At 43.6% G+C, this 26,718-nt stretch overlaps 1 protein-coding gene across 1 annotated transcript in view; it reads left to right on the top strand.

The window, feature by feature from the left end:
- Positions 1 to 26,718, top strand: part of znf385c (zinc finger protein 385C) — a 54,996-nt gene that overhangs the window by 11,393 nt on the left and 16,885 nt on the right. The window contains exons 2-3 of the mRNA XM_061090063.1: positions 15,896 to 16,038; positions 24,366 to 24,476. Of these exons, the coding sequence (XP_060946046.1) occupies positions 15,896 to 16,038; positions 24,366 to 24,476 (254 nt within the window). The remainder of the gene's footprint in view (positions 1 to 15,895; positions 16,039 to 24,365; positions 24,477 to 26,718) is intronic.

Raw genomic sequence — 26,718 nt, 5'->3', positions numbered from 1 at the left:
CAGCCGTTTGTTATTTTGTCTGAAGCAGGAGTTGGCTGATGGGGAGAAATGTCTGTCTCTTTCAGCCAGTTGCCTGAAGGTGAAACCCATGCATCATTCTGCAGAGAGCATCCGCACTGTTTGGTTTCACATGCATTCTTCTGTGAGTGTGTCTGGTCGTGTCTGTGTGTGTATGTGTGTGTGTGTTCATGCAGATGTCCACATCAATATGTCGGCATAAATGAGAGGCTTATTCTTAAGCTATCAGGTGTCAGCAACCATTATTCAGGCTGAGTGAACCAGATTGAATTCCTGTGATTCAGTTTGGAATTTTATCTGTGTTAAACTAAACAAACCAGACAGGTGGTTTTTTTTGCCAACATCTGCGTATTTCCAGCCTCAACCCTCTCTATTTATTTACCTCAGCCTGTTGCTCCTGCTTTCAGCTTCTCTTCTTTTTTGCTGTCATATCTCTTTCTGCGATTTTGTCTAATTTGCGTCCTCACAGAAATATAAAAGTTTTCATACAGCTGATGCTCGCCGGAGCTAGAACCAAGTTAATATTTGATTTCTCGGTCAATGTGCGGTAGGTGATCCATTTGCAATTCCCAGGCCTTCCCAGTGAATCTCAGTGATCCATGTTTCTTGCTGTTTCTGCCCCGGTTGTTAAAAGCCAGGGGAAAGGTTACAGTAAATGCCACTCAGCTGATGTACAGCTCAAGCTTGGCAGACCCCATGCCTCCCTGAGTTTCACTCCTAGCATTTTGGGGAACATTAATTTTTACCCTATCCTCTCAAAATTGGCGACCGGAGCCCCGTTCTCCCTCCAAAAATCCTTGCGTTTAGCTTCGCCTGAAAGTCTATAAAACGCACTCTTCCCTGCCTCTGAGTTAAAATTAAAAAGCATGAAAAGCAAAAGCTGCCACAAACCTGCAGCAGGCACCAGAGTCTGACACATTGGCAGGTTCCTCTGAATCCTCTCTCCCCTCCTGTATCCCCACCACTGTCCCTCCGAGCCGCCAACCCTCCCGCCCCTCCTTCCCTTGTCACCACTTCTCCCAGACACCCTGGGCACTCATCACAGAGGTCACGCACCTGTCGCCTGCTGTAAACAGGAAATGAATAATTCAGCAGTCCCGCGCTGGTTGACTGCAACAGCTGATGGTCTCCGCGTGACGAGCAAAAATGTATCCCAAGGATTCACGTTATAATCCTCCGCTGGAATCACACTAATGAGAAACGCTCTCCGGAGAGCCCGAGGAGCCGATCTGAGCCAGACTGCACGTCCTTGACCTCTGTGGCTGATAAAGTTAGTTTGAAATGGGGGCCTGTGGTGGCACGAGACACTTGTCCTTTGTGCACTGCTTTGCATTTTTAGATTTGCAGGATTATGACGACATACAGTAAAACAAAGTGCACACTTAACTGGGCAAACTGTATACAAAGAGCATCTCTCTTGACCTTTGATGATTCCTCATCCTCTCCGCTCCGCTCCGCTCCTCTCCTCTCCTCTCCTCTCCTCTCCTCTCCTCTCCTCTCCTCTCCTCTCCTCTCCTCATCCACATTCTTTCCTCCTCATCATCCTCATCCTCCTCCTCTCCTCTCCTCTCCTCACCAAGTTGTCAGCCTGCAAGGGGAGCTGACCAATAACAGAAAACAAGTAATGTTTGAGAGAAATTACCCGAGAAGCAGGTTGAGAGGCAACAAGATGCCAGTTGGGTCTGCCCGGGAGCTGAAGTGATTGCTTTTCGCTCCTTATCGCCACACCAGCAGGTGTCTAAGACGTGCAGTATACTGCGGTACTCTGAGGGGATTCACAATTCTAACACCCTGGCCGTTGGCCCACCCACCACCACTGCACACACAACACCAATCCCCATCCTCTCTGTCAGTGCTTCCTTTCTGCCTCTTCTCTCAATGACTGAAGTCCTGCCGGCCAATAGTAACTTAGGAATCCTGTTATGGCCTCGCTCCACCAAACACCTGCACACACTCTGATAAGAATCCTTATCTCCTCGCCCCCATGTCTCCTCTTTGCACCCAGGAAGGGCAGGAGTTGGAGTTGAAGGTATACATGTATAACATCACCATTGGCGGTAATATTGATTATCTTTCAACCCCATTATCCTGTGTGTCATGTAGGGAAAGCGTATGGAAAGCAGTGTAGAAGTAGGCGGCCGTGGCAGAGGACCAAGGTGCTAAATCCTTTGCTGTGAAGTTTTTCCCTTTTTAAAACGGCGTCAGCTGCCTGACTGTGGTGTGCCGCCTGCAGTACAATGTCTCGTATAAAGAATCACCCCTTCATGTCGCTCTACCGTCTTTGTAATTACACGTGAGGAATGAGAGGAGACATCTGCATGCCAGCACTCTGAGGAGAGGAGGAAGGAGACAACAAAGGGCAGAGCGGCTTCTCACAAAGGCTTTCCAATTTGCAGCTTGCAGCTGTTTCTCTTCAGAGAGCATGTCGAGCGGCCCGTCCTCTCTCAGAACCCAAAGTGGCTCACAATCCAAATGCTGATTTCTCCGCCGCTGCTGATTGGGGGCTGACGTTTGGCACAGGATGACACTTTTCCTCCTTTTGTAAGAAGAAGTTTTGTTGCCTGCGCCTGAGCCTGACACTTCTCCACCAGTAGCAGGTGTTTAGAAGTGGACGTGGCGAGAGACGGATCATTTGGGGAGGACGTGGTTAGTGGGACGACAGCTGTGCTGCGGGATGTGTATTATGTCTGCACAGTGAGGTGAAACATCCAAAAAGAGAAAAAAAACACACTCATCAAAGAATGGTCATGACCATTGGTCTTCACGTATTTACAGGTGACTGTGTATGAACACGGAGCAGTTTGTGCTTGTTTCCTCTGAGTTCCCCTGCCGTTGTTTCACCTTTGTTTAGCTGCATATGCTACACAGGATTGAAAACCAAATGAGTCTAATGGATCCACAAGGCATGGCACTGTGACCCGTAAATTAAGTCCCACAGATGTGCTTCTGTAGATTAATCTTCTCGCTCATGAGCAATTATTCTGCCGGCGACGCTGAGGCATGAGGCTGATTTGAAACAATTACAGCCCAGGTTGGGCGAAATTAGCTCGTTCATTTCCCCGGGCTGCAGCCGATCAGGAGAGAGGGCATTTTTAAAAGCAACCGAGGGGTAATTGGTTTTTGACACTGGTATGTCCTTCAGCCAACTTTCTATCCTGCTCTCGGACACTTCAGGGTTAATTCTCTCAGTCAATAAAGATATTAGTCAGGATTTTGTACGCCCAATTAAAATTATCTCCGAATTGCCAGTGTTTGTTTTTTCTTGAAACGTTATCTACATTATAGGATGTGAATTAATTTATGCGGTACCACTGTGCTAACCTTCACAGCTGAAGGAGTTTTATTACCACCGTTGTTCCTGTGCCATAACTCTCATGCAACTGCAATTCTGTTCCACGCATGATATACGAGCTGTCTCACTCTTCCCCGCAAAGTGTTAAAAGGGAGAGGGGGAAAAAAATATTTGGCCCTACAGCGAGGACAGGAAAGCTTTGCCTTTTTATAGCCAGTACACATTTCCATTAAGAGTTTTAATTGGCCACAGACATGAGCCCCAGAGCGGAGCTGAAATTAGGTTTGTTATAAGATAAGTCTAAAACAAAGAAGCTGGAATAAGGGAGCGAGTGAGGGAAAAGACATTTTGTGCTAAACAAAAAAAAAACAATTTCAGGTGGAATGGGAGTAGACGATCAGCAAGCCTATTTGAAGGCAAAAAAAAAAATCTGTTCGGGAAAGGCAATTTACTGGCTTGCTGCAAATACAACTTGTTTAGCAGGAGCTGTTTTGCATAACAATGAATGTAATAATACACAACTAATGTACAGTACAATTCTCTTTGGAAGCAGTTTGCTAGTGTATATAAATAAAGCAAATGGTCCTGCCTGCAATACCGAAGAATTTCAGACTATTTGCAAATGTGTAAATGAGTCATTAATTGTTAAGATCTTTTCTCCTGTGTGTGTGCATGTTTGTGTGTGTGTGTGTGTGTGTGTGTGTGCGTGTGCATGTGCGTTTGTGTGCTGTTTGACAGTGTTCTTCTCTGGTGAGGGATCTAGAGAGTATACTTCCACCGCCATCAAATACAACCACAACTTCATTTTCATTTCACATTCGTCACAGCCTCATAAGCACCTTTGCGTCTGCCACCCGGTGTCTCGGCGAGCGTTTTCATCTCTCGCTCCTCTCATCTCGTCACTGAGGAGCTAAAATTAGAACGCAACCTCTGTCTCGTACTTATTTTCCTCCTGTAAACCGCATCCTACCTTCCTTGAAGATCCAACCGGCCCCGGCTCGCCCACCGTATCTAATCAGTTTGTAATGAGGTGTCACAGTTGGCATGATGGCTGGCGTGACGCTTGGTTGACCAGCCTGATATTTATTCATGTAAAAAACGATGTCGCACTTAATGCCACTTCCACAAATGACTCAATTTGCCAAGGAAATTAACCTCATCTGAGTTCCTGTCAATCATGTTGAATTCCTTATCCCCGGGAGTTTTGCATATGTGTGAGCATGCCACAACTTAGAATTAGTTCATCCACACTTTTATTTTTCAACACGGCACTTGCAAAATGGCAGCGTCTGATAAAGACGACTGTCCGGCCCCTGAAACAGATGTTTAAATTGTTCGTCATATTTTGTCTTTGATCTTTCCCCTTTTCAACATCGTCTGTGTCATAAAAGTCATTTGGTTTCCACTTTCTGAGAAAGGTCCAACAGCTGTCATCATTATGAAAGCTGCTCACCCTTAGGCTTGGAAGAAAGAAAAAAACAATACTTTTCTGATTCTTTTCCCCCTTTTTGCTGTTTATCGTCACGCTGAAGTTCGGCGTACAGCTGCTGCAGAGTGATGACAGGCCATCGGCGCCATCTGCATAGATTAATGTGTTTGATATTTCCCTTTTCCACCTCCCATTTTCCTTGGGAACATCAGGAATCGGCAGCATCTCCGTTGCCCGCCCATTGCTGGCTGCCTTGTAGGGCTTCGCAGTGGGGAAGCTGAGCAATTTGTTTCTGGATGGCTCCGGGCTTATCGTCTCCTCTTGACAGATGGGCTTTGCCTCAGCTCAGGTCGGGTTTGGTAGCAGTGCGATGCTCGCCGCTTGCCTGACAGAACTCATTATAGACACTCCCTGGGAGAAGAAGCATCTCCACGAGGTCCTGTTACCACCAACCGATTTCCACGACTCACCACTGAGCCAGACGTCCAAACACGCGGAAATGATTTGCTCAAACCTGCTTGACCCAGAAACCTTGCAGTATTTCTTACTTTTCAGATAAAAAAAAAAACAGATGTTGAGAAAATGCACAAATTCGATGATTAAACAAAGATAATTTCAGGGTGGTACTAACCTCACTTCTCTCATTTTACTTCCGGTAATTTAGTTTGAGCCTTAACCTTGTTTGTCAATTCCAGTAGCACAGCTAAAGGTTGATATCTTTGTCTGATGAGACAATGGTCGCTGCTGAAGCTGGAGGCTGAATATTGATCTTATGTAAACTTCATTAACCTCTCATGTTTTATTTATTGGCTCTGAATTAGCCCCTTTATATACCTTTATCCACACTGATGGAGTCTAAATCTCCTGCACACTTCTTACGTCTTATACCTTTTAATTCTGTAATTAACAAAGGTCCCAAAAAACCCTCAACTGGAATGGCACAGTACAGAACATTGCTTTGCCAAGGTCCAACTGTCACTTTATGAAACCACATTTAAATTCACTAGATCACGATTGGTGTGCACCAAATCGTACACAGTCATTAAATCATTCACCTTAATATGTCAGACTTTATTTCATCAAGATCCATGAACTATTTTCAGGTAAATCTTACAAAATTCCCAGATCTGCCCTTCGATCAGAACCCAAACCCATAATTAATGGTTTCTTTCCTGAACCATAACACATCCTTCCACCAAGGCTCATTTTAAACCCCCCTCCTTGGTGGAGGTAATCAATGCAACTGAACAAGAAACAGCATCTTTTTTGATTGCTGGTCACAACCTGGCACCTAGAATACCCACAATGCAACTCAACTATCAACAACTTGGAGGCCAGAGCTGCAGGTGTGTTATGCTAGCATGGTCGCCTCAAGTCGCTAGCCTAAAGCAAAGATAAAGAAACGGGCTGCAAATTGGTGGAGCTGCTCCATTCTGACAAATCAAGGAAATTGTTGAAATACATGTAGCCTCTTTAGGTAACTATGGTGTGTACCTGAATGAGTACAGTTGGGGTTTCAGGGTTTGACAGAGATGTTAACTCAACTGATTCAGTGTCACACTTTGTACAATTCCTCTTAAATTGTCATGACAGAAAAGTTTTTAAAAAATCCTCTCCCTTCCTGAGAGTGCTCTATTTTCAGTCGGGGGTCAAACTGTGCTTAGCCTTGCATATAATCAGGCCACATGGAGCAGTGTGCCACCTTCTGGAATCCGGGGAAAAGAAGGAAAAAGGAGGGCAAAACTACATATGAGAGATTTTGATGAGAGGATGGTACTCAGCTGAGATTAAATATAATCCTCATAAGAAAAATCTTCACAACCTTATTAAAGCTTGACTCCATGTGTCGCTGCTGCAAATATCTACGCTCCCTTCATGTGGACACACAAACCCGGAGAGGAAAGACGCACAACCATTCACACGGTGCAGAAGCACACGCATTTTTGCTGCATAAACTGTATCAGCCTGCCACACAAACGCAGGAATACAAATTGTCACGTGTCACGCACACAGTCATCACCTTACACACTCCAGTACACAATATACAGTTGCAGCGCAGCCAGCACGGCATGCCGAGTGACCCAGAAAAAAAGGAGTGAAAATGTAATTCAAATAAACAACTTTAAAAGGCTTTAAGGTAAGGTGAGGAAATGAGAGGCAGGGAGGATGGGGCGCAAAATGAAAGGGCTCTTTGTAGACATTTTAAATTGCCTGTTTTTCAAAGTAGTTTATGAAAGAGGAAAGTGGCCCAGAGACATAAATCTCCAAAAAAGGTCAATTTGACGGCAAAAAGCAGCAGGAGTAGCACATTTATTTGGCTGCTCTCCCAGTTTGTGTCTCATATTTTGAATAATTCCGTATTCTTTGTGACGAGATTGTACCTGAGTCTGTGAGGAAACGTTTCATTCCACCGAATTAATCAAATTGGCTTAATTGAGAGCTAATTTAAGTTCCTCCATCATCTCTGTCTGCACTGTTGAATCTAATCAGTCCAGTCGTAGAGAGTTCGCACATTTGCATCGCACTTGAAGGAGGAGTGGAGAAGAGAAGTGAGGGAGGAACGGCTGGGGATCGAGAGGAGTAAAAAGCGACAGTCTTTAATTAAAACTGATTGTGCTTAATGTTCTCCGTCCATGCTGGAATGGTTCCCACGGTGGCCCTCAGACCACCTCCTGATCAAGCAGATGCTAATTGGCTGTTATGAGTCACTTTCTAGCGCTCTCTGTCTGTGTGTCTTAGTGACGGTCTCCGTCTCTCTGAGGACTAGATTCGGACATCCAGAGACAGCTTAATGTCATTTCATGCCCTCAAATGGCTCTGAGCCACTAGAACACTATGAGGCCAAATTACAATTTCAAGACGCAGCCTGTGTGAGACAGCCCTTTGTATGCATGGTATATTTTGCTTATTTCATACCTTAGCTTAAAAAAAAGATAAATTTGGTTGCAACTAAAAAGCTATAGCTCTAAATGTTTGCAAAGTTGTAGTTCCTGTGCTGTCACATCCAGTCCCATCAGGTCCGTGGTCTGCCCAGAGGTTTGCGGGCCGACTGGGGTGATGGTGAAACAGCGTGGCAACAGTGAGGCAAATGCACAATGAGCAGCATCGTGTTATGACTCCGAATGTGTGTGTCAGGCCTCGACAGTGTGCACATTTGTGACAGCCAAACTCATTGACTGGCATATGAGGACTGTGCTAAACATCATCAAAAAGAGAGCTTATTGTGCGCGCCTGGCAGCTGACAAAAGAACCATCCACATGGTACCGGGTAATTATGCTCATATCGTGCCTGCACTTTGTTCTCATCGTTTCAGCAGTCAGCAATTTTCCCCTCGTAGCTTCTCTCTCAAAACATTCAAGAAATTCATTGTCACAGCTGGGTACACAGATCGGAAGCCTGATGGCAAAGGTCTAACCGGCAGTGCAACTGAGCAGCAGAGACGTGATGCATAACGGCCTGAAATTCTGCAGAAATCAACAAATAGCTGATTATTTTCATCAAGATCCATGAGTTATTGTCTGAGAAATCAATGGAAATGTTGAAAAACAACCTTGCAACGTTAAATAAAGTTTAAAAAAAAGGCTTTTGTGTAATCCTGCTAACTAACAAACAGACGAATGTAAACGAAAACAGAAAATCCTTGGCAGAACTAATAAAGGTAGATGCAGAACTCTATAGTGCAGCATGTGCCATCTAAACTAATAAACTAAATATTTTGGAACAATCTTGTCCTGCTTATTAACTAAACAGCAGTTATCCAAATGCAGGTCTATCATAGCCTGGTTCTCTCTCCCTGAACTGCCCCCCCACACCTGGGTTAAGCATGAACAGAAACAAAATGGCTGTTGAATCTATTTACCAGGTCCTTGAGAAACTCATTCATGGTGCTGTATCTTGTGATCCACGTTGATGCCTGGTAAGTATGCCCTTTATACTTACCAGGCATCAGTGTGGTTGTAATGAGTATATGAATAAGCAAATAAGTAAATTATTTGTGGTTTCACCATGCAAAGAATTGTAAGGTTTTCTGTGGTCGAACAAAAAATACACAAAATGTTCTCATGCCATTTATCAATGTTTGTTTCACATTTGTGCATGGTACAAGCCTGTAAATCTAAACATTTCTAAAAGAGAAGAATAGGCTTTTTGTCCTTCTCGGCCATCTTGCAGAGACATTTGAGCAGCAGAAGCAGGTTCTCCTGAAGATTCATTGGAGCAATGGTCATTATGAGTGTCTTCAGAGTCTCTGGGTTGTTGTAGTTCGCTGGGTAAGTGCCAGTTTGTATGCTACAATCTCCAGACTTCTCCTTCAGGATCCCATAAGTGTTGATGATAAATTCAGAGAATTGAGGGTGAACTGCCGTTTTGTACCCAAGCTTATTCAACTGCTCCATGAGGTCATCATACCTCTGAGTGAGGTAATTTTGATAGCCTTTATCTACTTTCCCTGTCAGTTGTGTGCTAGCCTACAAGAGAGGAAGAGAAGCTTGTTAGTTTCTTCTGCATCACAATAGTACACTGGAAATTTGAGAACCGGTTTTTGAGATGAGTTCAGATTGAAGCTTTGTTGAGATTTGATGTCTTATCTCAAAAAGGATAAAAGTCTTAATTGAAACGTAAACAAAATTGAAGGGGGTTTCTTACCTCCAGGATCTTGGCTGGTACATTATGCAATGTGAAACCATAAAGCCTCTTGTGGCCCTGGAAGACACGAGACAGAATCCTCCTGTCCAGTTGTAGAGCAATCTCTCCAAGGATCATGTCTGCAACAGCAATAAATAAATTAGTTAGGAAATTCCTACTGCCGAGAAATTTTGTAAATGTGGAGAGAGAGAGACGTGCTGCTGCTTGAATCGCAACATCTAAGACATCAGAGGAATCTTTCCTGTTTAAACACACTGGAAAAGAGAACCAACAGATATAGTTTTCCTATTGATAAGAACTAAAACATTTGACCGTGGGAGCAAGTAAGAAAAGTGTGGCTCCTTCCAGAAATTTCTTCTCAAAATTAACATTAGACCCAAGGGGAAGAGATAGCTCTAGTCCTCGAACACCTGCTTCTTACTCAAAAACTTTGAGTCCGATTTGTGAAATAAAGACTCCGTGAGAATCCCAAGATTTTGCCAAACATACAGATATCTTTTTTATTGGTTAGAGTTAAGAAATGGGACCGTGGGAGCGAGTGAGACAAGCTTGATTGATTTATAATGACATTTCTGCGAAGCTATCACGTTTTCCTACGTTTTGATCTAAAAATCATGCATGACCACCTCAATTTGTGGCTTTGAGAGCAGTTTAGGCACACAAAAAGTAGCTGAAAATCAGTTCTGCTCTGCTCTCGCTCTAAATGTGCGAGAGACCTTGACTCCCATTCATTTTCGCACATACTTACACGTACGACGAAAACTGCGGGAGGAGTAGCGGGACAAAATTTTATACGGAAGAAGAATAATAAGTCAAATAATAAGTATACATGCATAGGCACACATAATTAATTATAATTTTTTTTGCAACACTACTATTACTTAAACCTCTCCAAATAAGCATCACTCACCTTCAGCCACATCAGCTGGGCAGCTGGGATACTTCCCCTCCTCACATCGGTCTGTCTGGCCAGATCTTTGTTTGAGAGGCTTGGAGTGGGCGGGAGACGAGGTTCGATGTTCATGTTGGATTTTGGTCTGATCAAGGTCTTTACTGAACTCCCTCTCATTGAGGGTGCTTTTCCATAGACTGGAATCGTTTCTTCCTGATTGGATGCAAACTGACAGCAAGATATCAAAATATTATTGTCTTGTCTGAGGAAAACAGAAAATGCAATAACACATAATTTTAAGAGTTTGTTTTCGTCTATAAATGTACATGATTATATCACTAAAAGGTCACAGGGAAAGGAAATCTCGTGAACTACAGAAACTTAATTTAACTCAATTTATTTGCCACTACACAAAAACTCCCTAACAACGCTGAACTGTGCTTTAGCTGGCATCTACTAGCAAAGAAAAACATCAACGATACCTGTTGGCGCCTCGAGAGTTTCATTGCTTGAGCGCTGTATCAAGGTTCTCATTTCAATGTTTTCCTTAAACACACTAAGCAGCAAATTCAACCGCTCATTCTCCTGTCCAAGTTGTTCATTTTTTGACTGCAACTCAGCGACGGTTTGCTCCAGGTCCATTTTGAGGTTCCCAGGTTTGTTCAGTTTATTGATGTGTGGCAAGCAAAGTCAAGGGGGAAGGTGGATATTTTGTTAATATGTCTTTCTTCTTGGTTCGGTTTATTGCAGGAGCTCAGGATGGTTATGGTCAATAGGTCGACAGGTCAGATGGGTTGTCAACCAACATCAAAGTTAAAAGGTCAAATCATAGTTCTCCATCAAAGGAGAGTCTTTAATCAGAAGACTATTCTAAGGTATAAAAAGATCTCCCAGTCTCAGACGGTTGGGGTTTTTTTTGCGTACCACGCAAAGTTCAAAGCTGAACAGATCAAAATATGATCTTTCAGCACAGTTTCAAACTTTATCTGTACATTTTGTCATGAACATAAATTTTTGTGACACTTCCTGTGCGCTACGGTTTCAAAATAAAAGCATGCATATCTGTTGACTGAATCTATTAATTTCTTTATATTGTGAAAAATTTGCAGGAGCAGATAATGAACAGTGTCATACTGTATACTGGTATTTACTTGAGTACACATGAACCAACTTTAAACAAGGAAATTCTGTAGTTTTACCATAAATCTCAGGAAGGCTGTAGTTATCTCTCTCCCTCTCCCTCTCTCTCTCTCTCTCTCTCACTCTCTCTCTCTCTCTCGTGGTCGTTCAGCTACCCTCCTAAGTACTATATTACGATACTAATCAAATTTGGTATCGTAATATTTTTAACAGCTTGTCATTGTGATGCCTTTCTAGTATCTGTACACTTTGCAACACTACTACTGGTGCAACACTACTTCTCACATCCTGCTTCAGTTGATGGACCTGCCTGCTGTTTTTGAGGCATGCATCATAGCATTGTCCAAGGCTTTTTAAGGGTTTCTGAGATACCGGTGGAATGGGTTCTCCATTAATGTAGAACCTATAGTCTGATCTCTTACCTTCGCTTATTGAGATGCTTCTCGATTTTGATGGATTGACCCATGTGAGGTTTTCTTCAAGTTTCCCTAGCCGCCGTCTGGTGCACCACCTACTACCCATTTTGGAGGTCTGATAATCAACTCCATCGCTTTGAAATGCTCCGGGTCAGTTCACCTTCGGTTTGGTTTGTAAAGGTGTCTTCTCCCTTGTTGGTTTTCAAGGCTGAGTGGGCTTGTATGGCAATACTATGAAAGACACGTAGCCTGCTCAGTAAATCAGACATCATGACTTCTAAGCCTTTTTAAACTAAACACTGTATCATTTTAGAGCACCACACAAGAGAATATCCCTTCTCTGTTCTACCACACTAATGAATGCCTAACAACAGTTGATGTTATTGGATGTTAGTGACCAATAGCGGATGGTAGGGAAATCTCTTCTGCTGTGTACCTTAATCTAATTTTATAATGGAAAGCCTAACGAAAGCAATCAGTCGGTAAGTTATTTAAAACAACCGCTGCTTGGTCACTTTTTGGCCTGTGTTCTAGACAACCTAGTCAACCCCCGCACATCTTTACTGTCAATGATCAATATTGTAGAGTCTACATGAAATGTCACCTGTTCTTAGTATGTTCACACAAAGTCAAATCTGTCTTTAGGAGGTTAGACAAGAACAGGCCGAAGGAAAAAAAGAACGTGGTGTTTTGCTCCCCCAACTCCAAAGACCCTGCTGTGCCGGCATGTATCCCACATAATTACACTGGGCCACAAATAGAAAGGTTTGCTCTCCTCCCCCCAGGACCCTCTACCAATATCCTTCTTGTGCCATTCAGCAGCAGTTTTAGGCGATATGCTGAGCACCAGGGGGGCAGGATAGGGGTATTTAGAAGTGAGGAGAGGCAACTTGTCAGACACCGAAATGTGCACTGGAGTGATGACAAGAGAATTACAGTAGGAGGACTAAAGGGATGAGAAAGTAATTCGGTGGTAGTGAGGAGGGAAGATTCAGTATGTTTGCTTGTGTATGCTGAAATCCATCATTTACTAAGAGGAGCAAGTTGAAAATAATTGAAAAATCGATGTTTGAATTCTACTGCTCGCATGCACCGCCCCGCACAAACACGCACACATCGGAGCGGATGCGATGTGACTGTGGCTGTTGTGTAACTCAGCCCAGTGAGTCATGGGAGGGTGGGATGCGTTGTTGTGGTGGTTAGAGGAAGAGGAGGAAGCCTGCCTGGGGAGGGAGAGACAGTCTGATCTGTGAGCAAAGTCATCTGGGGGAGATAGTGAGAGATTTGTTTTACGCCAGTGGTCTGGACTGTGGTCCACAAGTGAGGCGTAAATAAACTTGAGCCTTGACGCACACATGACTCTTGACAGAAGGAACATATGTGCTCATGATGAAAACATCATGCACATGTGCACACACACACGTGACATTAAATAAGCGGAAAATCACAGAGCGATAAAAGGTTATCAGGGGCCGGGGGCGAAAATAAATCAACCATTTTTACCCTTGCACATAAATACAACAAGCATGTTTGAACACTGAAACATTCATGATTATTTGTTTCACAGTTTAATCCTATAGACTCAAACACAATATGTGATACGTGTACAATTAAACCTTTTGTAATTTTGTGTTTGTGTGTGCATGTGGCTGTGTGCTTATCGACATCCCCCCATCTACCCTCTCCTGTGCCGCTGAGCGACCATTTGCAGGGATATGCAGAACCCAGAGGGGGCGGGGGGGTATTTAGATATGAGAAAAGGCAATTTGTCAAAGACCTAAGGGAGCACTGGAGTGATGACAAGAGAATTACAGTAGAAGGACTAAAGGGTTGAACAGCTAATGCGGTGATAGCGGAAGAGGAATAAGGAATGAAGGCTCAGTATGTTTGCTTGTGTACGTCCTGGGAGCTATTTGTTGTCAGAGGTGCGTAGGCAGCTCTGTTTGTGTACGTTTGTGTGTGTGTGTGAGTGTGTGTGCATGTGATACTCGTCTGGTAGACTCTAGTCTAGCGCATGCACACTCCTTCACTCGCTGTTGTACATGCCTGGATTCAGGCCGTGCCTCCATGGCTGCGTTATCATCCAAAGAGGCAAACAGACAGCCCCTGATTTAATAAGCTGCCTTGGGAGTCACAGAGAGGTGTTGGAAGCACTATCAGCTGATAACTGTTCTCCCTGCAAGCCCAGCTTTTCCCTATGATAGCCCTTCCAAGAGAAGACTCGGCTCCTCGTTTTCTGTGTGATTGGGTGTGTATATTTGTGTGTGTGTGTGTATGTGTGTGAGCGTTCCCACCGCCGGCTGCTGCCCACGCGTCTGCAGGCTGTGTCCGTCCCGTGCTGCCTCTCTCTGGGTGTCAGACAGCAGAGGAGAGCCCACACATGGCAAAGCAGGCCTTAGACCACAGTGCTAAGAAGCATATGTCCCCCACCCACCCACCGACCACACACACCCCACATCATGGCTGCCACTCCTGCCAAACCACAAAAAAAAAGCCATGGGCCAGACTACTGGCAAATTTGACATCTATCAGCATGTTCTGAGCTTCACACAGGCCTTAGAGCAGCGTTGCCGTCATCCTCAAAGCACAACATTGAAATTGGTTCTAGAAAGAAGAAAAATATCACAACAAAGAATAGAAAGACACCCCAAATCTTCAGAGAGCAACTTCTCGGCTTTAGTTTGACAGTTTCTGTTATTTCGGTAACTGTGGCCTTGTAGCCATGTTTTTTGCCATCTGTTAGTGAACTGTAAGCGGAATTACTTTTGAGGAGTTATGTTTGGAGCTAGTGGAGGAAGGAGTGTGTGTTTTTTATAATAGGTGATGAATAACAATACTAATAATAACTATTATAATGTTAACGATGTGTTGGTTGGGTTCATGCTGGAGTTTGAGGTCGTGTTGCAATTAGTTTTTTCTTAACCATGACCATGATCTTTTCTTAAGCTTGGCTTTTTTACCTAATGAATAATTGAATAATTAATAATAGCATTGAATACTTTTATTGAAAATGAATCCAGGATTTTGTCAAAATCACGATACTTTTTTGTATTTCTCGTCCTTTGTCTTTCTTTGACTTTCAGAATTCCATGCACAGCTCTGATCATTTGTTGGAAATGTTTCTTAGAGTAGGGGTATTGAACTTTATCTTTTTTCGATGGTGTTTAAGTCTTTTTATTGCATCAGTAGAATTGTGCCGCATGGTAAACAAAGTAGTGGATCATGTGCTCCATGGTACGTTTTTTTCACACCGTGTGTTTGTCTTCACCCACTCATCTTCACTCCAACCATCTGTCTTTGAAATCCTCCCCCCACTGAGTAGCTGCTCTTTTTCTTTTGGGCCAAGACGCTGGTATTATTGTAAGGTCACTGATTGCTTTTTTCCCCCTTTCTGTGGCATGCATTATCACTCGCAGACGTTGTATGTGTGTGCTGCAAAGCCGCTCACATGATAGGCATAGCATGGGGTGGCCACAGTGACCTGCAGCTGACACTGATGATTGATCCTGGTGCTGGGATAAGTGCCTGCGCACCGCCGAGCGCACAGGTCCACTGAAACGCAGCCAGGTGGAAAATTAGAAATCTCTTCATCCCTGGTCCATTTGAAATCCGATATCTCCCATCTTTCCTTAGCGCGGGCACCTTTCCTCAGCCAATACATCAGTAATTAAATGATGTGTGTGTGTGTGTGTGCATGTGTGTGTACATGAGGGGGCAGGTGCATGTCCTTGGGGGGCTGTTGGGGTAATGGGGATATTAAGTCCCCAGTAAAACTGCCCAGCCCCCCCCCCATACACGTGTTTCTAGTGTCTGCATAAAAACAGTAACCATGCACAAACATTCACATCCACTTGAGTTGTACGATTTGTGCCAGGGTGTCAGGTGGAGGCGGAACGGTGCCTCTGGCGTGGCATTCATCAAAGTCAGGCCTCCTCTATGTGCTGCGCCTCACCTCTAGGAAGCCATCAGTGCAGGTCCACAGGAACAGTAACCCCCCCTGCTACACCATGTTAACATACTGTTGTTTCTTAGCTTCTAACATACATCTCTTTGTGTTGTCCAGGTACGTCGGCCCAGGGTAACTCCCTCCTCGCTTCCCTCCCCATCCCGGGGCGGCCTCTTCAGCCTCAGCTCGACCTCAAACACCTCCTGCCCTTCAGGCTCAATGGATCCTCCCCCCTCAGCCTCTTCCCTAACTTTAATACGGTGAGTCTGATGACAATAAAGACGTTTTCAATCTGGGGAATGTTCGTACGGTTGGGTCTGGACATTTTCTGGAGTTTGACTTTCACATAGGAGGAACGTTTCAGGAGAGAGTCAGATACATTCACAACAACAGGAAAACCTCCTCTATCGTTCATGCGAGAGGTGGCGCCAGGGTGGAGCGTGCAGGACGCAGGATATGATGCTGCGGAAGTAAAAAAATGTGTTTGCAGCACGACACTGGCGTTGTCCCTCATCACCAAAAGCTCAAGCTTCATTGGCTCCAAGTTTTCAACATCTCTTTTTCAAAACCTCCTTAGTGCGCCCACTCGCTCATGGTGAATCTCCAGACATAATCCTGTTTAATTCTCACATGGGCTCATTCGGACATTCTAGGGCATTTTAACTAGGGTTAGGATTATCCTAAAATCCAGATAACTTCCGCAGCAACCGACTCCGACATTTGCGCTCTCACTTAAAGCCACGTGCACATACAGGAGATTATCCAGGGAATCACCAAGGAATTTCAACTATAAAGGTCTCTAGCTGACCCCAAAATGGCCTGTAAATAATAAGGTACCTAATTAGATCCAGCAGAAATATCATGTGAAGAGGTGGCTCCTCTCTGTGTGGAAACATATTGTGATTACACTGTTTGGTGACATACTTTACATTTTCAAGCTTGAACGCTCGAAAACTGATTTTGACATTCTCCTCTCATGCACTCCATGAAAAATGCAATTTGTTGGGAAATATATGAGGCAGGGGGAATGAAAGCAAAGGATCTAAGCACCTATTGATTACGACAACCCCAGCAGAAGTATTAGCCTTATTTTGTACTCTGGGGAAGTAAGCAGCCTTTATGGTGTAAGGGGCGGGGTTATGATCCACATACCTCATATATTTTGCGATACACCTCATGCTGATCGGCTGGTTTTTATATCGGTGAGTGGTAAAGAAAGACAGGTCTATAAAATGGTGTGCTTAATGGTAGCCACCCTGTTATTCCCTATATCATTATCTTCCCAGCCAGACCTCATCCTGCTCTGCTGTGCAGCGGCCTCACCTCAGGCTCAGAGTGCTAATCTTTATTCGAGCGTCGTTTCACCCCTCGGCATTGCTGCTGTCGCCTCGGTATCAGCATCTCTGTAGATGAGAGCATTATTACTTTGTTTCGAACGTCAGCAACAAACTTTTCGGTCTCGAGCACCACGGCTCTGATGCTCACCTTGCTGTGCTGCCCGGAATTAAATACTTGTATCTTTTGATCCTTTACCTACCACAGCGCTACACCCATTGTCCTTTTGTGTGTGGGGGGTCGTGTATGTGTGTGTGTGTGTCTGTTTGCAGGCACATCCGATTTCTTTTGATTCTGTGTGTGTGTGCGTGTGCGTGTGTGTGCGTGTTCACTTCCCTTATCGCATATACTGTGAAACCATTTCCAGTTCTGTGGTCTGTAAAAAACACATAAGCTAGGAGCTTGTTCCACCATACGCTTTACACCTTTTTTTAAACCACGCGAAAACACGTAGGATGAGAGACAGAGAGAGAGACATCTGGCAGTGGAGGACATGTTTGAGGGGGTGGATGAGACATAAACCTGTTCTGTGTGATGTGTGAATATAGCGGGAGGTGGGAGGTGGGGGGGGTCTCCTGCCTGCTATATGAGTAGTGCAGTTTATTCATTTGTTCAGCCACCGACCACTTTGGGTCACGAGGTCGCCAGTGGAGGATTGAGCATGCCCAGCAGCGGAGGCGGCACAAACACCATTCGCTCCTCTAGCACCCTCATGTATTTATATTAGTGGTGGAGGGAGTTTAGAGCAAGTCTCTGTTCAGTGTTTTGTCTGTCCTGGTTACGAATCATTGAGAAAAGTTTTTTTCTTTTCTCCTGTTTAAGCCTTCATGCTGTCTGCTGAAAATAATTTGTGGGGTTACCAGATAGTCACATGGTTATGGCGTGAACAACATGGGCGTTTACTGTCCTCAGCGGCAAGTTCCTGGTTTGACTGCATCTCATCCCCCTTCCCTTTTTCCCAGCGTTAACTATCCTTCTTCACTGGCCCTTTCAAATAAAGGCATAAATGTCAATGGTCAACTCAAAAACATTTAACTGGCCATTACTCAATGTCAAGAACAGAGATGATGGTGCGTATTTCATTTGATTGGATACTGAATTGATGACACGAATCTTGAGGTCAGTGGTTGACACTGAGTTGAGAGACAGTTTTAGGTACGTATGTGACGACGGACAGGAAGCACCTGGAGAAAATCAGAAAGGGGAATTCCTCTACTGGCAATGGAAATGGAGCCGATTGCCTATTAAAAATCTCTAAAAGAGGTTTTGGTTTCTACCTTGAAACTTTGTCTTTGCTGCCGAGTTAAAGCTGGATGTAAAGCATTTATTTATTAGAATTTTCTGTTTCTTTGCCAACAGTACCCAACATTTTCAACCTGTATTTCTTCAAGGTATTTGTACTGATGAACAGAGGACCGCCGTCTGATTTGCTGGTCACTGGACCGGTGTGGGTTGAGGCCTTGCTCAAGGGTAACTGCTGATCTTGCAGAGTTATTCCTCCCAGTCCAGGGATTGAATCTGGATACCTTTTACTTGCTGCTCTATGCTTTAGGCCACCAGGGACTTGCATGTCTACTGTCATGACTACAACTTTGTGTTCTGTGAAAATCTGCTTTTATTATCCAAGCATGTAAACACATGCAAGGAATCTGTTACTCTCAGTGATGTAAATTGTAACTTGACTGGTTTGCAGAGACAAACAAGGCAGTAATCCTAGTTTTCAGACATAATGTTTGTTTAAAAAATAAAGAGTCGTATTAGTAACAGTAATTGTAGAAGAAGAAGGCATTTGATTAATAATGAATGCAGTGAGCTGCCACACAGGAAATAATGTTTACAGAGTCGCAGTGAAATTCAAACAGAATACAACCAGCAGTAGGAACGTTGAATCTACCACAACCGGAATGCAGGAATTATGATAACCATGGAAATAATATCAAATCAGTGTTGTTTCAGTCCCGGGAGGAGATAATTAGCCTCCATAACACACAGTCTGACAGCGCAGCTGTGGCATAAATCACAAAGTCCTTTCAACATGGAGCCTCAGGTTCTCCAAGACCTGATCAGGCACACGTTGTCCCGGATGTGTACAGAAAAGATGAATGCACCTGTCTCCAGAACTAAATATCCCTCAGGTCCCCCTTGTGTCATCTCTCTATGTGCTCTCTGTGTCTCTCTCCCTCTTTCTCTCTCTCTCTCTACCTTCACTGAAACCCAATCACGGACTGAGCTGCCCCATGCTAGATAACTTCTGTCTGTACTAGGATGGCGGGGGAGGACGGAGGGCTTGGACAAAAGATGCATTTATAGCAGTTGGTTCTGGATGGCTGCGGACAGACAATGGGCACATTCTTCAATTCCTAAAACAAATAGCTGTGTGCAGCCCGCCCCGCTAAGGTGGACAGAGGGCGACAGGAGTGGGAGAGCTGGGTTTCCATGGTCAGGGTTTGGCTGGTGAAGGGAGAAGTCAGTTGAGTCATGTAGAGGAAACCAAAATAAATCAGCAGAGGCAACGATAGCCCTGAGGGAGAGATATACCTCCTGCGTGCAGGTTTCAGTGTCAGGTGTGTTTATATTCCCTCTCACACTTGGCCATGAAGAATCTATAGTAAACAGACTTTCTTTCAGAGGAGTCGGGTTGGAGAACAATGCTCTCCACAGCCATGCTGAGACCCCTCTCCCATGTGAGCAGAGGAATGGACCAGGCCAGGCCCGGTGCCAGGCCCGGGGAGAGACCCAAGGTGATTGTTATATGTGATACCACGCTGAAGGGTGCCGCAATGAAATCAGCTGTCATTGTGGAATTCCAACCTTCTCATGAATCCTCGGCTTTCGCTCTGCTCTTTATAGTACACCGACCTGGGACTCCGCAGTCTTTTCAGAGCATTAGTCCCTAATACACTTCCCTATCCAGAAACACTTGTGTGCGTGGCTGCAATGACCCATAATGTATTTGACACGTGTCACATGTTTTGGATGACAATGAACTTTTAACTGCATTAAAATACCAGCTGGAGTGAGGGTTGTAACAACATGGAACAACAAACTTATCCTACAGAGCCTTTGAGAGAAACATGGAGGCTAAAGATGGATTTATTGTAAGCGCAGGGGGTTAATTGGAGACCTCAACCTAAATACTGATGACATAGGTTTGGATTTATAGTTGAATATCAAATTGACCCTAATAATATTCCCACCACAATACTAGATACATGTTATTAACATGTTCAATTACAGGTTCCACCGGAACTGTCTTTTTATTTCATTACCTCTAAAAAAGGTCATTGTTGTTCAGTCAAAACTACTGAACTGATTTCTGCATAATTTTGTGAAGGTTTTGCCGAATGTATGACAGAAGGAAAAATCCATAAAATGTTGGTGCTCATCCTGATCATGCGCAAATGTTATTTAACTTTCTTTAAAATGGCGAGACAAGGCATTAGCTCTAATTTACTTCATTTGTTATACAAGGTGTTGATCTCATACACACAAGAAAATGAATTTCATCATGTGTTATTATTATTACTACGTTGTAATCTATGAACCTTTGCAGATAGTTGGCATTAGTACAGCATGACTTCTTAACACAGAGATATAGCCAGAGTGTAGTGATATCCACATCTCCTTTAACTTACAGTATTCCTGGTTTTTGCATCGCTGTAAAATCTCTAGAAAGTAACATTGACCTTTATAGCGGTGAGAATGATTTTAGGTGCCACATTTTCAGTATTACCCCAAATCTCTCAGTACAGCACACAGGCTAACTTCATTTGGCATACAACTTGGCCGTGCACCATTTTTTTTAAAGGCTTGGATGTTCAATTAAACAGGATCTTTGTAAAGACAAAGTGGACATTAACTCATACAGCAAATGTCTCCTGTGTGTCTATAGGTGTTTTCCTTGCAGTTTTACTGCTTTGCACAGAATTGCTCATTTGAACAAAACGCTGAAATTAGAAGCAATAGCAAACAGTTCAGTCGCTCAGACTTCCGTCAGTGCTCATGGTTTCAGGTCAGATGCATTAGGTTCAATCAGTGAGTCATTAGATCAGTGAAAAGAGGCACTGCAAACAGCAGCAGTACTTAACAGTGCATTGTATATTATGTCATGGCTAAATCATATTGCTGTTCCTGCTGTCATTACCTCAGAAATAGGAATTAAAAAAGGAAAAACACAAAAACCAATTAAGGACATTTCTAAATTACCGTGATAATCAGATGAATCTAATAAAGATCATTGAGAGGTGATGACGTATTTTAGCTAGTTGCATGTTGTGGTTTCACATTAAAAAGGTGTATAAATAGATTTAATTAGACAAATCTGAAGGCTGTGCACATCCGCATGTCAGGCATGAAAGTTGTAGAAAAGAAAATAAGACTTCTTGACAAATCCGGGAAGTGTTGAGTGGGAGGAGATAGTTTTTGTGTTTGGTCTAGAAAGAGCGTAAGAATCTCAGGAGTATCTTTATGTCGAGTGTCGCCGTTTAAACCTGTGACATCTTGAGTTAGCAAAAAATGATTTGTCTCATCTGAAGCTCCTTTTTTCTTTCTTGTTTAAAGTTCCTGTTTGGAGTTTGGTTATGTAGTGTGCACTGAATATCTTTGCTGGTGGAGTTCCTCATGCTACTTAATTGGACTGAGGATTCATTGACTGCACCTTTGCTTGGTATTTTAAGTGCCTCTGATGAGAGTTGATCACTGTTGTGCTGCAATAACGCAGCATGGAAAAACACTATTTAGCTTTGAGACTATATTTTAATACTGTTTTCCCCTATGTTGTTTTGCAAGTAACCTTTACAGTTAAAGCCACTTAATGGCAGAATGTTGTGACACATAAAAAACACCTTGATTCATCTAGTACTGTTTCCTGAAGCCCTTTAGAAGCCGTCATGCGCACTTACCATGCATTTAAGAGGAACACATGCACATCTGCCTATTCAAGCACCAAACTGTCAATCTTGTGGCAGCTTTGAGGTCATATACTGCAGCTAATGTTCACATCGAAAATCAAAAATAGGGAAAAATAGGATCTTAGTAACTTGTAGATGCCAGACAGAGTGGTTTAGAATTAGACAGTGGATATACGACCCGAGTTTTGCAATGATATTTGGATTCCGGTCAGGTTGGGTCACATTGGCAGGGCTATCTTTATGATTTCTTTCACTCTGCACGTGCCTCATCCATAAAGTTTGTTACCATCCACGTAGACAGTCAAACCTCACAGGCTTAGCTGCAGTTGTGTGTGTACTGTGGGTGTACCCTAACAGACATAAACAAACAAAATGAAAACATAACCTCCTTTGCAGATCCATAAGAGCAATAACATTGTACTATAAACTATTTAAGAATGTATTAGGTGTGTTTGTTGACATCCTGTGTAATCTATTGCACAAATAATTTAGGCCTTTTTCAGAAAGAGGGAGACCCTGCACAAATTAATATGGTGTTCCTCATAAAGTGTTCGGAGAGCGTACTGTTGTTAAGCATAACAAAAAGCCTGAATTTATTTACTCGGACTTATTATAGTCACACTTAAATGTGACATTGTGATAGTTCAATAGCAACACAAGTGCATTATTTAGCTGGCGAGCATGAACCGGATAAAGTAGGTCTCCTCGCTGGTGCCTCGTCATCTTATCTCCTCAGTCCACCCTCATCTTGCTCATTGATGCACTCCCACTCTTCCCCATGCAATAAAAGTAGCTGAGATAAGGCCCCTGGTTACATATCTCTGTACACATGGATGAAACAGCCATTGATGTCAGGAGAAGTCACGCACAGTGCTCCGAGTACGATGCATGGTGCTTGCAGATGCAGAGAAATGGAAACACTCCTTTCTAAAAACTGAGTGTTAGCCAGGAGTGGACATTAATGTAACACATTTGGTTTAGACATATTCTAAACCAACTGAACACACATGCTGCTCATTAACATAGTATTTCTGCAATTATCCTGTTTATGAAATTGTCATCTACAAGGTCATGTGACCTCAGGGAGTGATGTTTTCATTTGTTCCAGATTTATGTCAAAAAAACCCTGCTCAGCCATCACAGACACTCCCTGCTTGCCACTGCTTAGTTGTTTCTATCTTTTTTTTTCATCTGGATAGATTAACATGTGAGGCGTGTGTTCTATTCATGCCTTCTGCTTGCAGGAGATTGTGGCACCACTGGAGCAGAAATGGGCTGCGTTCAAATCACATCATCTCTGATGTTCAGTGTGTTTCAGTGGTTATTTGCTTTTTTCCACAGTGACATCCAACAAGTGAAGCATCGCGGTAGTTCATGCAGGACGCGGAGTCATGTGCCCAGCAGTCATAGGCTGTCAGCTTCTGATAGGTTCACGGTTGTTCCTCAGTCACTCACCAATCACAGCTCATTATCTCAACAAAGCGGTCCCTTTTAAGTACGACCTCCTCCTCACTGATCCCCGCTCAGCTACACTGCCACTCAGGCTCTGTTGTCTGCAACTTGCCTCCACCACCCCAGCCTCCACCTTTTAGCACTGAGTTCAAACATGGTTGTGGTAATTGGTATTCATCTTGAACAAATGTATCCTGCTGCTACCCCAACTGGGGGCTTTGCATGTGTTCCCTGTTTTATCTTAGCCTGCTGCTGGGCTAATCCAGGGAACATTCAAAGAATGGAGCCATCCGCGACAAGCATTCTTGTATTCCCATTTGTGCAATTAATAGTTAAATCATGACAAATGTTTCTTACTGAACCTCATAGAAAGGATATTTTTGCCGTTTTGTCAAATTGAGTCTCCTTATTGACCTAATGCATGTGTTGGTGTTGAAATATTGTATTATCTAGTATAAATGGGAGTTATGGAGTTTGTGCAGGAGGGAGCTACTTTGCAGAAACAGTGAAAAGCATCATATGTCTCCTCTAACTGCTTCCATGAACTGTGTCTCTCAGCAGCAGCTGTTGGTCGTGTTGGTAAATTGGCCCAAACCAGCAACCAAACCACTACAACTTACAGTTCCATCCTTTTGACATCATGCAGCATCTTTGCCGCATGTCTCCCCCTCTGTGTCCCCAGCCTTCCCCACTTTCCCCCCACAACACATTTTGAAAACCTCCATATTAGAGGAAACATTGTAACAAATGCGGCCACACCAACGATTAAACTTAATCTTGCAGGGGAATAAGTTGCACTGCTGCACAGAAATGTCTCATTTCGGGAGAAATAAAATCATACAGACGTAACGTTTTTAATGTATTGGCCTTTTTCTCTCTCTGTCTCTCAGATGGACCCTGTCCAGAAGGCAGTGATCAACCACACGTTCGGTGTCCCTCAGCCCCTCAAGAAGAAACAGATTATCTCCTGCAACATTTGCCACCTGCGCTTTAACTCGACGGTAAGAGAGGCTTCAGTGGTTTTATGTTGTGAAAAGAGAGGTCAGGGTACAATAAAGCCGTTTTCAGACACGACCTGCAGGTAAAATCCAGAGAATTGGCTGCAGAGTTTAACTGCGGTTTTCCTTTCACACATGCACAACACAGCTGGACCTTCTCTGCACAGACACGTTCACAACAATAACAAATCCTCCGCATTATTCAAAAGAGAGGTGGTGCACGTATTAACTCCGCTGCGGAGATCAAGTGATTTTCTTGACAACTCACAGACACCGGTGTCAGCTCTTATCACCAAAAACTCTCTTGTCATTTTCTTCTACATGTATGAAGCCGCTTTTTCACCGGGAGATATTTGTTTTCTTCTTCTGTTTTTTATTCATGCGTCTGCCGCGTGTTAGAAGCATCTTCAAACCCCCCCTTCACTTGCTCTTGGTGAATCCAATGGGGTAAATTCTACTGAATTTCAACTGACTTTATTCTAGGAGTCCAGTCAGAGGAAGTCTGCAGAAACTGTGGACGCCTCTCACTCGGACATTTGCATTCACACATGCACCTCCTTAGGAGAAAACACGGCGGACCTGCAGAGTTCAGTACACGTCTGAAAGCTGCTTTAGAGAAAGAGACGTAATTTCTTAAGTAAAAGCAGTCTGTATGGATAAAGTAGGTTTAGCCCCAGAGAACATCTCTATGTTTTTCTGTGCTTCTGCTCTCTTCGTGAATGTTGCTTTCTGAATATATGGTCCACTAATACCTCACTGACTTATTATCTTAGTGTGTGTGTGTGTGTGTGTGTGCTCTTAGTGTATATCCTTCATGCACATGTTTGTAGCTTCCAATCAAAAGTTGCTAATTTTGTGTTTTTCTAGTTATGTAGGGAAATCTGTATGTGTGTGTGTGTGTGTGTGTGTGTTGTTTTGGTTTGAGGGATTAGACAGCAGAGAGAGCTGCCGTTTATCAGCAAGGAGCAGAAACAATCAGCAGCCCCAGCAGGAAGCGGCGTTCTCGGCTCCTCGTTCATTTCTCCCATCCTTGCCATCCTGCGCGCGTGCACGCATATCCACACAAACAAATACACACATGCTGTACGGGTGCAAACACTCACACGAAAGGACGCAGAGTACAAACACACAAACATCCCTGTGACATTTTATGCATATTCACATAAACAAATAAATAGGAATCCAGAAGGCCTTAAGACATCTCAGGTCTGGGCCCAGGAAAACACACACATGCACAAACACACACACTGGCACACTTTTTTTTTTTTCGCCTCCATTTTCAAAGAAGGGTTGAGGCACAGGAGACGGGAAGCAGAGGGGGGGAGAGGGGATGCAGACGTGCTCTTCACACACTAGAGCAAATCCCATTCCTTGCCTTAACACACCGACTTAAACAGGAGTGCCAGGTCCGACTGTAGCTTTATCTGTCTCTCTTACAGCATCAGTGCTCTCCTAACACTCCCATGCACCCTCCTTAGGGTTTGCTCACATGTTATACCAACTTCTCTTTAGGCATAATGCTGAAAGGAAGAAATATGTAAGCCTCATCTGAAGCTCAATAAAGAGCAACTTTATTTCATGGTTTTGGTGACCACCTCCATCCTGTTTAACGTCTCGCCTGGCTGCAGAGATGCAGAGGTGCATGTCAGGATGGGCAGTGTGACATCACTTGCCAGATTAGCTGTTTCCTTTTGTTTCCAGCTGTGCTAACTGGCCTCTGGATGAATGGGAATGCAGACATGAGCAAGACAGAAAGCAAATAAACATATTTCCCAAAAGGAAAGGCCACACCTAGGGGAACACTGTGTTCTGTGGTTGTTCAGGTAATCTGTCTGTGCTCAGATCGGCCTACTTGTCCCAAAAAAGCAGATTTTCCCTAATGGCACGATTGGATGCAGTGTTACTGTTAAAGCATTTTTTCCATGCTGGCGTATATTTCTGTTATATTTCTGATCACCTCTACCAAGGTTATGTTTTCATCTGCGTTTGTCCGTTTCATAGTTTAGTGAGGTTACACAAAAACTCGGGTATGGGACGGGTATGGGAACCTATTACATTTTGGTGCGGATTCGGTTAAGGGGGCAGATCCAAGATTATTTGTTTTACTTTCTTTGACATTTTGAGGGTTTTTTTAATAATAATTTATGGATCTTGATGAAAAAAAATCTGACACGGATTTGGGGACTGATAAATATGTATGTAAGTTGGTGCAGATTCAAAGGGGACTGCCATGGTGGAGGTGTGG

The sequence above is a fragment of the Limanda limanda genome, chromosome 17, assembly GCF_963576545.1.
Source record: "Limanda limanda chromosome 17, fLimLim1.1, whole genome shotgun sequence".
NCBI classification, from domain to species: Eukaryota; Metazoa; Chordata; class Actinopteri; order Pleuronectiformes; family Pleuronectidae; genus Limanda; species Limanda limanda.
Note: the sequence above shows the minus strand (reverse complement) of the source record. Positions and strands in the feature narration are given on the sequence as shown.